This window comes from Zootermopsis nevadensis, unplaced genomic scaffold (assembly GCF_977971745.1).
Source record: "Zootermopsis nevadensis isolate Lab colony 2312 unplaced genomic scaffold, Znev_1.0 Znev_ptg000028l, whole genome shotgun sequence".
In the NCBI taxonomy this organism is placed as follows: domain Eukaryota; kingdom Metazoa; phylum Arthropoda; class Insecta; order Blattodea; family Termopsidae; genus Zootermopsis; species Zootermopsis nevadensis.
In genome coordinates this window covers 16,190,655-16,204,108 of record NW_028259160.1, presented here as the reverse complement: position 1 = coordinate 16,204,108, position 13,454 = coordinate 16,190,655, and the positions used below count along the sequence as shown (strand labels likewise).

The 13,454-nt window shown below is 37.0% G+C and overlaps 1 protein-coding gene across 5 annotated transcripts in view; it reads left to right on the top strand.

Moving 5' to 3' along the window:
* Window positions 1–13,454, top strand: part of LOC110826712 (pseudouridylate synthase RPUSD2) — a 210,933-nt gene that overhangs the window by 179,259 nt on the left and 18,220 nt on the right. For all 5 annotated transcript variants that reach the window (XM_087357759.1, XM_087357760.1, XM_087357758.1 and 2 more), the window contains 2 exons: window positions 9,024–9,145; window positions 9,767–9,867. In XM_087357759.1, coding sequence (XP_087213885.1) covers window positions 9,024–9,145; window positions 9,767–9,867 — 223 coding nt within the window. The remainder of the gene's footprint in view (window positions 1–9,023; window positions 9,146–9,766; window positions 9,868–13,454) is intronic.

The window sequence follows — 13,454 nt, the reverse complement described above, 5'->3', positions numbered from 1 at the left end:
AGTGTTTGGTATGAGTCTCAGTGTAAACAGCGATTATTTCCTTAAACAGCGTTAATCAGTTGATCTTTGTAATGGTGAAGTGTCGTGTTTTCTTTGCGGTACGGACTGAATTTTAAAATAATGTTTTTAAATGTGACCAGTTGATCTTTGTAACGGTGAAGTGTTGTGTTTTCTTTGCGGTACGGACTGAATTCTAAAATAATGTTTTTAAATGTGACCAGTTGATCTTTGTAACGGTGAAGTGTTGTGTTTTCTTCGCGGTACGGACTGAATTCTAAAATAATGTTTTTAAATGTGACCAGTTGATCTTTGTAATGGTGAAGTGTTGTGTTTTCTTCGCGGTACGGACTGAATTCTAAAATATTATTTAGACGAGCTTTGTCATAAAAGGGATTGTGAATATACACTGCAATATCGAAAGTGAATGTTGACTGACGAGCAGCCAAGAAGTAGATGGAAAAATGGCACTAAAATTCGAACCAAAGGTAGAATAAAGTGGATAGCTCTGTGCAGCACCTCCGTTCCGTTAGGTTGAAGAAAATGGGCGATCAGTGAGCAAGCAGCCTTGTTGCTCACTTGTGAACACCCTGTAGAATGCTGACAGTCGCGTGATGAATGGACATTGTACAGTACGGAGAAGTGCTGTAAGCTTCAACGGTAGCGTAAATCATTTCGATTTTGATGACCGACAGTTTCTGCCTCAGACCAGGAGTAAAGGGGTTTTTGAAAGAGCTCCCAAAAGTGAAACTACAGCTGTTTCTTTCGGTAAATCGGTTGTGAAATACACTGTTTCTGAACATCTGAATATAAGAGACTAATTCCGTGTATCCTAGCGCACTAAATCAAGTAGGATTATTGTTTTGCGTGTGCATGTTCGTACGGACAATCTAGGTTCATGTTACTGTCATGCCTAGAGGGCATTTGGCTTCTCAAGTTTTGTGCCCGAGCTACTAGGCGCAGGTGAGCAGTCAGCTTCATGCCCCGGTTGAAATTGCATATGAGTCGGGGATGTTATAGTGTTTAAGGCGACTGGTGGGTGTGGTGTTCGATTCCCGATAGGGATTGTGTTTAGCTGTGCAGTTTCTTCCTGAAATAAAAGAACATGTGATCCGATAGGGTGTGTAAAATGGGAATGGATGGATTTGAAAATGTTTGTACTCCGTATTACCGTTCACCTTTCCAGTCTTGGTGGTTTTTTAAGCCCGAAGAGAGAGAGAGAGAGAGAGAGAGAGAGAGAGAGAAAGAGCATCTTGTAGTTAGAAGGTCCCCAGGCAATGCCCGCTCGTCCTTCTGTTAAGGATAAAGTAAGAGTGAAGACGTTAGTGTGATGATTGGCAGAAAAGACGGAATTTTGAATTTTGTATTAGAGAAAGCTGAGGCTATTGATTTGGAAGTTTAGTACATAATTTAGAAGTTTCTACTAAGGGGGGGGAGGTAAATTTTGACGGCTTTAAGGGGTGGTAAATTTTGATTAATTTAAATCGGGAGGGCTGCATGAGAAGCTTGCAGTGGCAACTTGGAACTTGGGAACCATCTCAGCATTTGCTTGAATACAGAGGAAAACCAAGGAAAACCTGTGTCGAGATGGCCGACTTAAGCCCGAAGCGCATCTAAATAGCTTTGTCCAGTCCGTACTTCGAAGAAAACACAGCATTTAACCATTACATAGATCAACTGGTTAACGCTGTTTAAAGATATGATCGCTGTTTGTTTTGAGAATCATACTAAGCTATGTGGGCAACATGCTTAGTTATTGAGTGTTAAGGAAGGCGGTATATATAGTTACCGTTGTGCTTTAAAGAGCTAAGCTTTGGACAAGTAAGAATAGAGTACGCTACTGACGACCATGGAAAGCAGTGTCATTGTGGGGAGATAATGGGATGACGTTACGAACCTCAAGATGAAATCAGTCGGTGGCTCTACTGTTTATAGGATGGGGAACGTTCATTTCGGCTGCATAATACACAAGCTGTTGGTCTGAACACACAATGTGTGCCGCCCGACTCCTGTACTGATAATTACGTGTAGTCGTCCCTATTGTACGATGCACTTTGTATGCTGATGATACAGCCCTTTCTTCAAGAGCGTCTGCCCCTTTCAGACACTTCTCCAAGTGTCATGCACATGAACTAAACGAGCAGTTTGGAACAACAGAGGACTGTCTGGCGAGATAGTTGTAATACTCGTATATCTCTAAAGGAACGTCCTGACCTTTGAACTAAAGATTTCGAAACACGTGTTCGGTTATATCTTTTAGATATCTGATTGGTTATTCCATTATTTTGCAAAGATATTGTCCACTTCAGTAGGCTGTCACGTTGAGGGAAAAACTTGCACGTTTGAAGATGGAGACAGTATGTTCCTATTAAATGTTTGTACTCACCTGTAAATCCATATGGCGTCACACAATGCAGAAGACCAAAATAAAAATATTTTGATAGAATCAGACATTTATGTACCCTTGAAGAAAGTGAACTCAAAACCAGGGCAGGTACAGAGAACATCTCTAAAACGTCCCGGTAAGGGGCCGGCAGGTTCCGAGACACTGTAAAAATTTTCTAATGCAAACAGTGTAAAAGGAGAAAAATAATACAACATTTTCGGAAACCTATAATGACAGTAGTCGTTTATAATTTATTACCGAGGTAGACAGATCTCATTTCCTGCTTTCAAAATAAACTGCCTTTCTGAAGCAGAGAGCAAAATAAGGATACAATATACAAAGCAAAACCGAAAAAAATTAGGTGTCTTAAATTGTTGATAATTATAAATCCCTGTCGTAATGTAAACCGTGACTTTTATGCACTGGATTAATGATTTCAAATAGTTTATAATATGAATTCGTAACATCTAAATTCCGAGATTTTGACTGCCGATAGAAAGAGTTTTTTTCTTCCGTTTATCCACTGAGCTTACTTTCCTTGACGGCCGGCAGTCGCCTGCCTTCCCACGTAGAGGATGTGTGACATGGCCCAGCACCCCACGTGCCGTCAATACGACTGTCATCGAGAAAGCCTTTGACTCAGTGCCAGAAAGCGCTCCTGTAGTTAAAGCCTTTATGAAGCTTCTCTGTTACAACTAGGACAATTGAGCGTTCAGTTCTGGGGGCGATGTGTGTGTGTCTGTGCGTGCGTGAAGTTTATTGCTGCGTAGAGAGCAAATGCAGGCCTGCCACTTCAAAATCAACCTTCGAAAAAACTGTAAAATGCTCAGTGCGTGGCTGCATTCGGAAACGAATCTATTGGTAAAGATATGTGACATAAGTTGATATAATTGCGTCATATTGTGAATTAAAATTTAATTATTCGTGTTTTTTTCCCATCTAATCACAATTGTATATAAATAAAATTATACATAAGATATTAAAATATGTTCTCCTCGGATACGTTAGTACTTCTGAATACCTTCAAGACATATCTACGCTCTTCCTCGGTATGTTCATTTTTATATTTTACTTTCCATTTTTATTTATTTTTACCTTATTATATTTTGTCTTCTATACTCGTTCTTTCAAGGTCAGTAATATTTAAAAATATTTTAAACTATTTACGTTACAGGCCAATGTTAAACCACTATCACTTCAATATATACCCTCACTCCAATGATTTTGGATGTAAACATCATCAGAAGTTACACAACAACAGTAATTAAGTTTTAGTTTATAAGATTATAATTTTTAACTTTTACCTTTACACCTGAAGATGGTTCAATGTAACCGAAACATGTAGTAAAAAGATGTACCAAATATGTAAATGATATTTTAATATCTTATGTATAATTTTATTTATATACAATTGTGATTAGACGGAAAAAAACACGAATAATTAAATATGTGACATACTTAAACAGATGTATATTTAAACTTTCTGTTCTCTTTTTATGTTAAAATGTTGTTACCAAACGTGGTTGGTACTCGTGCTTCGTGTTCGAGAGGTCAAGGGTTTGAATATTGTCTTGGCGATCCTGTCACGACTGTGTTAAATGTTCTTCCTACTATGTCGTGAAGTTCTAAACCACGAGGACGACGAATAAGAAGTATAAAGGTAGTATATTTGCGTCATATTGTGAATTAGGTTAATATTTTAATATTTTCCGTCAAATCACAATTTTAATAAGATAATGAAATATATAAAATATTTAAAATATTATTTCACGTTCCGCATCGAATGATCGATTTACATATAATAATAATATATAAGAGTAATCTGATAAGAACATTTTCAACAAACTGCATAACATTGTAAATGATTGTAATTCGAGTTTTAAATTTTACCAATCTAATTTATACCTGAGGACGGTTAAATATAACCGAAACATGTCGTAAGAGACGTTCCAATTTGTAAATCGATCATTCGATGCGGAACGTGAAATGATATTTTAAATATTTTATATTTTATTATCTTATTAAAAATTGTGATTTGACGGAAAATATTAAAATAAGAAGGAGAAACTAAATACGTATTTCATCGTGTAATTGTTCGTCAACATCTTCATTCAACGTTTTGATCAAGGCAAATAGTAGTAGACTATTCGCCGTGTTGATGCGGCAACTTCTCCGGCAGCGTTGCGTGACGGGTCATCTATGCCCGATGTTGCAGGCGATCAAGATATGTGTTTGGGAAGTTGAACCCAAAAGTAATGTTTCTATTAATCTAGCAGAGAGCCTTTGGACTTGTGACTTGTTACATTATTTTCAAAATATCAGGACGAGGAACGAACGTTTTGGTAGCCATCAGAATAGAAGTTGTCTTTATTTAAGTAAAGTTTATTTCCAGACACACCCGGTTTAAGAATGAGGATAATCCTTTACGCTCCTGTGATGCCACGTAGAATTATCTATTTTATGATTTTTTTTCTTAAATTTTGGTTAGTATGTGGCCTGCCATATTACATAGACATATTTTTTATAATTTTAAAGAAAAATATTGAATGCTTTTGTTATATGTACTACTTTAAAGCAAGTGTGTTTGAATACTTAATATTTATTTAATGTAGTTTAAACTTAATTTGTGGGGGGGGGGGCTGAAACTATTGAGGTTAGTGGAGGATGAAATTCGCAGCGAAAGCGTTTGGGTTCGATTCGAGTCTCGAGTAGGTCTTGTGCTATATGTGGCATTCGATTTTTGTTGTCGAGATATTGAATCGATTGTAGTTTTATACGTTTGAACTTTGCGTTCTTACTTACAGTCCCGCGCTTAGCATTTGTACAGGGCGTGGTTTGACGCAACGAATGGCTTTTGTGATTGAATCACAGATGTGCGAGAGTCGTGGAGGGAGTTTTCTGTATCAAGATCGTACAGGAAATTAGGAAACTGCTCCTGACGTACTCCTCAGTCTCTGAATCTAGGATACATCTCGTTCTTCCTGGCGAATGTAACATGTACAAAAGCTGATTGTGATTTTACATACGTCACTGGCCTTGATGTTTCTTAATTACGGATGAAGGTGTCTTGTAATGACAGTAGAGATACTGCACTACGTACAGTAGCAGTGAGCACTCCCTCTTTCGTGGGCCTGGGAGGATCACACTAGCTGTTTATATTACAGGCTTTATTCCCATCCAACTCACTGCGACACTGAAGATGTAGGCAGCATGTTTCTCTGAATCGTCGGTTGTACAGCCCGCTTCAACACGTAGAGGTACTCCAGAGAGAGACGCATGAATTTGTCTTTTGCCTTTTTAATATTATCATAATTCAGACAGTAGAGCCTAATGCTATGTGCACTTTATACTGTGTCGCCATTTTTTTGCTTTATGAACCATTTTTAATAATTAAGTAAATCGGATATTCAGCAAACAAATTTAATGTTCTGTGGAATATATTTGCTTAATTGTAGTCCTGTGCTTTTGTTTATTTCGTCCATTATTCAGGCAAATTGTAATGGCGTACATTTAGTTAGACGCGTGACACGGGACATGTTTTTTCGCCTGATGATGACGCTTTGGCGTCGAAACGTGCAGCCAAGTAACATTAGCCTATATTCGCGTATGAGAAGCTAATAAAATTATGTTGACAAGTGTTTAATTTACTTTATGTAACGTAGGCAAGATAGATGTCCCAATACAGATTATTTCGTGGTAAATTTAATATATTTTATGTGATTTGAGGTTCTCACGGCGGCATGTATGTAGATGGCTGTATTCTGGGATGTTACACTTTGTAGTCTGGTACCCCTGATGATGGAGGCAGCAGGGACCTCTGAAACGTCGATAAACTTCGGCCAGATTACACGGCGCAACAACCCGGAAAACAGACATATTTATTCTTTGAGGTAATTTTTTTATCATTAAACTTAGATGTTTATTGTTTACATGTTTGCAAAGTTTAAATAAAATATTTTAAATTTAGCATAATAATTTTTTTTATTAACATTAAGGTGACAACACAAATTCGCCATGGATAGTATTAAATTGATAAAATAGAATAGAATATCTTAAGCATTTTCCACATTTTTCTCGATTTAACCTTAGAGTTGGATCACTTCACAAACGAGGCTGCAGAGCCCGAATCATGGTGGTTTAACCCTTATATATGTAGTTAAGTCTTGTTATTTCCTGATCCAAGACACCCCTGATGCATTGGTATAACCATTGTATCTGGTGTGAAGGGAAAGCCAGTATATAATTCAATAAACCCGTGTCATGATATTCAGAGTGCACTTGTAGCGACTTTTAAACTCATTAAGCAAACAAATGAGTTTCATGTCAGCTTGGAGCATCTAATTTAATTATATGCTCCATAATGTGTCAATAATTGCTATTGGGATCTAATTATACTCTACAGTTGTACGCTCCTAATGAGCTGTACATATTGGTTCTCTTTGTCTTTAGACAGACATGCAGCTACGGTTAGAAAGACAGAGGAGGGTTCCTTTGGGGCTCAAAACATCGAGAAATATTAAGTCAAGGAACAGCACAGTGCCAGTAAACGTTAACGTAACCCACACTTACGTTCTCAAATCAGTACCTGTAACGTGAACTCAAAATACTTTTGTTTCATTCTATCGTAATTATGTCTCTCCTTGGAGATTTCTGTCTTCTGGGTTGTTGCGCTGTGTAGTCTGGTCGATGTTAACCAACGTTTCAGAGGTCATACTGCCTCCGTCATCATATTCATCGCCCTGATGATGGAGCCAGTATGACCTCTGAAACGTTGGTAAACATCGACCAGACTACACAGCGCAACAACCCAGAAGACAGAAATCTTCATATTCATCGCCCTGATGATGGAGCCAGTATGACCTCTGAAACGTTGGTAAACATCGACCAGACTACACAGCGCAACAACCCAGAAGACAGAAATCTTCATACTCTGATGACGGAGGCAGTATGACCTCAGAAACGTTGGTAAACATCGACCAGACTACACAGCGCAACAACCCAGAAGACAGAAATCTTCATATTCATTGCCCTGATGATGGAGCCAGTATGACCTCTGAAACGTTGGTAAACATCGACCAGACTACACAGCGCAACAACCCAGAAGACAGAAATCTTCATACTCTGATGACGGAGGCAGTATGACCTCAGAAACGTTGGTAAACATCGACCAGACTACACAGCGCAACAACCCAGAAGACAGAAATCTTCATATTCATCGCCCTGATGATGGAACCAGTATGACCTCTGAAACGTTGGTAAACATCGACCAGACTACACAGCGGAACAACCCAGAAGACAGAAATCTTCATACTCACCGCTGTGTAAACCTCAAATCTTACATATCTCTCCTTTCCAGCTTCCACGCTGAAATTTTTTAAACCAGCATTGTGAAAGAAAACATAAAAACAAAAATTACTTTTAAGAGTAAATAATCTTTTTAGAGCCACGTTCAGAAGCTCTGAGGCAATGTTTAAGCACTCATCATGTTCACCCTGAGCCCAGTGAAGAAAAATAAATAATCGTATGTCTACAGTGCACAGTTATTTATTTTAACAGCGTAACATAACAATTGAGCAAATACTTTCACATATATTTTCTGTGTTATGAGTAATTACTTGTTCCACAAATAAAGGCTAACATGTTTGTTCCTTTCTTTTATGTCAGTTTATACTAAATGTAAGCACATTTAAACTCTGTTATAACATGAACAGCAACACGTACATGATGGAAACCTCACAACGCATGAGGAATGTACTACATTTTATGGCTTCATTGTACCGAATGCATAAAAGTAACATACGATGGCAATCACATGTGTTCCATCCTTGTGGTTCGTCTCTGAAAATACTTAAGGGATTAAATATTATATCGATTGTGTTTTTTTGTTTATGACTGTCAGAGGCTGAGACAGTGTAGTATCAAATGGTAATTAATGATCAGTGAATTGGAAAAGATAAGAAATGAATCAGTTATGGCATTATTTAAGGTAATGTCACAGTATTTGCCTGGGACTGAGGAAAACCATGAAATCCACATTTGTGGTAGCAGGCCTGTTGATCGGTATAGCCAATGACTGTGGCTGCCGACTCGAGTCTTCCGTAATATTTTTTCCCATTTTCATTTACTTATCTCTCATGTTATGACACAAAAACATTCGAGAACTTTCAAAAGATTGAAATATTTAATAATTCTTAAAATGAAAATGATGATTGATACCAGTTAATTGGCATTTTTATCCACTGCAAAAAAAAATCAGGCACGACACATGGTTTATGGGTTTATTTATTTCTTTATTTTATATATTTGAGCACAGAATACGCTGGTAAAATTTTAGTCTTCATCACCAAAATTTAATTTAATGTCTAAATTGCTGTGTTTGTTTAATGAACTTACTTGTTTTAATTTCTGGAAGATAAACATTTTATATTGGATGCCATAACATCATGTTTGGCACAATAATATCTCAGATACCATCCAGTTTTAACTGAAAATTCTAAGCAATTATACTCCTCACCACCATTTATTGCCAAGTTTAAGGACGGGTGGGAACTGTACCTCATCTCGCCTCATGCCCCTTCACCGTGTACTTAGGACAGCTTTACTTTAATGAATGCAAAGTGCACTTCTCTTATCTTTACAGGTTTAAGAAAAGTGTATCCTTATTACTTCACCTTCACTACCTTCACGAAGGGTCGTTGGGTTGGAGAGAAGATTCTAGATGTGTTTGCAAGAGAGTTTCGAGCGCATCCTGCCGAAGAATATGTAAGTACGCAGTATCTCGTTAATAGTATATTCAGTTTCGCGTCGTGTCCTTTCAAGCACGTTTAGCTGATGCAAAATAATTATAATTGGTTCCCTTTCTGTAATTAGAAAATGTGTGAAGTTTTCACACATTTTTGAATTTTAATTATACTCTCATTCTGTATGACGGTTTCCAAACCGGCATTCAGCACAAAATGGTAGAATGTTGGTCTTACAGCGCCATGCGTCAACTTGAGATGGTGGTGGTAAATGAGGTAGTATCAAATTCAAGAAACTCGTAATCATTTGCGTGCCAGTACACACTGAATGTCACAGTCAATTGGATAATACTCCTTTATATCTGCAAGATCCTGTGTTTTATTCTCAGCAGAGAGATTAACAATCCTGGGTTCTTTTCCATGGTTTTCTTCTGATAGTCCACACAAATGTCAAGACTCTTAAATCATGTTAAGCTATGTCCATTTCCTTCTGTATTTGTAACAAATGATTGTTCATTAATCATTTATTCAGTGCTGTAGTCTGAGCTATAACAGTGTCATTATATAAACAAGTTAATACATTGTAGTCAGCACATAAAAAATCAGACTATTTATTTGAATGGCATTCCATGTTTCTCTTCAGGAGAGATGCATTCGTGCAGGAACACTGACTGTGAATTATGAGAAGGTGGACACTGACTACCGCCTCAAACACAATGACTTACTGGCCAACATCGTTCACAGGTAACATTAAAAACTTACTCAGAAATAACATACACGTCAAAGTATTCCTGTTGTAGTAATTGCCATCCAAAAATGGTAACTGTAAAATGAATTCTTACCACTGACCTCTGGTAACCAACATCTCCAATTTCTGGACATGTTGTTGCATGTTGCCATAAAGTACGTTTCAAAAATATGTTTTAACTTAGTGTGAGTTCATTTCAGAAACACTGTGTAATTGTATACAAATCTGATGATGTTATGTGTTCTTCACACTGTGATGTGAGCAAACATCTTATGTGTCCGTCTATGTCCGTCAGTCCGTCATATTTTTCAAATCTGTGGGACCGAAGGTCCCATTGCTGAAACCCATTTCTACAGCAATGAGTTCCAAGGGTTCCCATTGGACTAACGATGGGACCTCAGATCATATTATTGTAAGAACAACCTGAAATTATTGTTGGAAGGCATAGTTTCGCAACAGTGGCCTGGGATCACGTAAATGCATAGACCACCAAAGAAATGATGACCTACGTCTTGTGGCATGAAGAATATCTTTGGAATGTAAGTGTGTTCCAAAGAGTAGATCTTTCCAATCTTGTTCGTATTTGACGATAAATTAAAATATGTGAAATGAAGATGCCATCCCTTGTTAAGAAGGGTGTGTGCGTGAAGCCATACCCATTTATCATTATCCATCAGATATAACTGATAATAAGAGTGTATTTTAAAGTTTTTCTTTGGTCACTTGAAATTTAATTATCAGGTTTTCTTGTACCAAAGGTCACATGAGAGGTCATACATTATTTTGACACATTTACATCACATCTCTTTAATATTTGCTCAGGTGCTTTATGCTTACACTGTAGTTTTGACCGCATCATAACTTAACGAAAGGAAGGAAAGAGAGTGTATAAAATTTCATCAAACTGTTGGTTTCCTTTCAGTTGTGTTACCTTATTTATATGGGGAACTTTTTTATAATTTGTTATTTAATTTTTATTTCTGTCTTGCATGACAAAAAGTGGACATTTTGCATTATGTATAACTGAAATGGATTTTCAGTATTTGAATTTTCATATATATCTGTGTATGTTTAAAAATTAAATTTAAGAACATGGTGTTTGTGGTCTGATGGAAATAGAGGCAGAAATGCCCATCATACCATCGGACTACATGAGTTTAAGTCATTCTCAGGTTCATGAGAAGTTGTTTCATTTACTTTCTGGGGCATATTAAGAAATAAAATTTATATCTTTATTGATATTTTCTAAGATGATTTAGTACAGTATTTATTAATGGTTTTATTTACCTCATATCACTGTTCTCTGTTGTTCCACTTTGTATTGCATGTTTTTTGGAGTATCTGCACTTATTAATTCTGACACCAAATAATGCATGCTTGCTTGTATACACACAAAAAACAAAACAAATATAAGGTGCACTATGCATTCCAAAAATAAGTTTTATTTGACCTCTATCGTGTAGGAATCGGGCATTTATACACCCATACTGTTTTACTGGAGGCTGAGTGGACTTCAACCGTGGGTTTTAACTAGTTAGCCGTGTGCTACTGCGATGTACAGCCAGTAAAGCTTAACTGTGAAACATATATTACTGAAAACAGAGGTCAAAAATTTTGTTCACCTATTAACCCATTTCTCTCTTTCTTCGTGTACATATTCGTGACAGTGTGACCAACATTGGCAACATTCTGTAAACTCTCTTTAGTGCTGTGTTTGATCCACCGATAAATTTCTATTCCCAATACAATTCTAAACTGCTTGATGCTGGGTTCCCCGAAGTGAATCTTTTATGGCTGTGACAGCTCAGGACAAGACAGAGCCAAGTCAGGTGAGTAAGAAGGGTACAGAAGCATCCCAACTCTTTGTTACTAAGATAGAGAATTAAAAAGAAAATGGCAGTCTAAATGCAGTCACTTCACCTGACTTTCACATCGCAACTCATGGGGAATGTCAGTTGAGACCGAGGGCTTTGAAACATAAACAAAGAGAAAATTTGTCACCCTCTGGTAGGAATGTTCTTTTGTGGCAGCAGGTGAATGAAGCGTACCATTGGATTGCATTTTGTACAGAGACACACGTGCACAGTACACACATTCTCAGACAATCTTACGCATGTCTTTTATTACAAAATGAGTGGTTTATGCAAAATAATTCATTGCTGTCATTTATGTCTGTTACTTGTTTCTTCTCCAGTCGTATTTTATTAATTATTTTATTTCTTTCTGATTCTTTTTCGTACCAGTTCACAAAACTGCTACTAGTTAGGTAATTCTGTATAATGGTTCCATGCACAGCTCAACAGATTCAAGGTACCGGGTTGTTGCGGTGTCTGAAATTTTCATTGTGAATGTACCTAGTATATTTTTCAAGCATTTTCATGAAGCTTTCTGTATTTCTGCTCATTAACAGAATATTATGGAACAGTTTACAACTTTGACTTTCAGGGTTTAGTCACATCATGTGTTGAAGGTGTTTCAATATTTTGGCAAAGTTGAAGTTGCCATCTTCAGGAGGTGTCGTGTCAAAGGGAAAGGGAGCTCTTATGAGCTCAAAAGTCATGGGTTATAAATTAGATAATTAGTGAAACTTCATGGCGGTTTATTAAAAATGCTACAAACTTGTAATTGTAAGTAGGTTCACATATTACTCAGTACTTTTCTTTAACAGCAGTTCATAATTCATGAAGTATTTGACACAGCTTTTATTTCAGCCATTTAATTAATACTTTAAAACACAGTTGCAACTGTGTGTTCCACCGGCTTTGACATTAAATAATTTTCTGTTCTCCCCATAGAATTTATTTATGGGTTTCATATGATTTTCTGAATAAACAGGGATTATTTCCTTAAACAGCATTCACCAGTTGATCTTTGTAATGGTGAAGAGTTGTGTTTTCTTTGAGGTACGGACTGAATTCTTAAATATTATTTAGATGATCTTTGTGCTTCAGGGACGTAAGGTTATGAATGTGTACAGAGCTATAAAGAAAAGTACTGGTTCTCTATTTGACTCAGTCATTGTTCAATTTACATAAAAGACCACCATCTTAGCTGCCTCTTGACTGGCAATTTTGGATTCTTTTTATAGTAAATGCATTTGTTTTCATGTTTCATGATAGAAATGCCAATATAATATACCATTGCCTTCTGCTAGGACCAAACCCTTGTCCACGATTATGTCCAAAGTTATTAAAATTCAAAACTGCACAGAGGCATTATGAAGACCCAGAATTATGTGGTGGCGTCATATGTGTGTGTTTCCAATTCCCATGCACATTTGCATGAATTATGATTTATTATAACAAATTACATACCTATTATTTTGTTGTGCACACTGAATTTTGGCTGCACTGGAAACTTATTCAAGTTTGCTCCGACAGACTTCCCTTTTAGGTGATGTATGTCCCAGTTTGCTGATAGTTACCTACAAGATACATTGTGCATGGAGAGTTTAGTGTGGTGATCCTACAGCACATAAAAACATTAGTTAAACAATTGCTGCCTGTATTCTGTACTGTGTGTACTGATAAATAAAATGTTTGTCTACTGAACGAGATAGATAGTCGGTGTTGGTCTTGTGGGC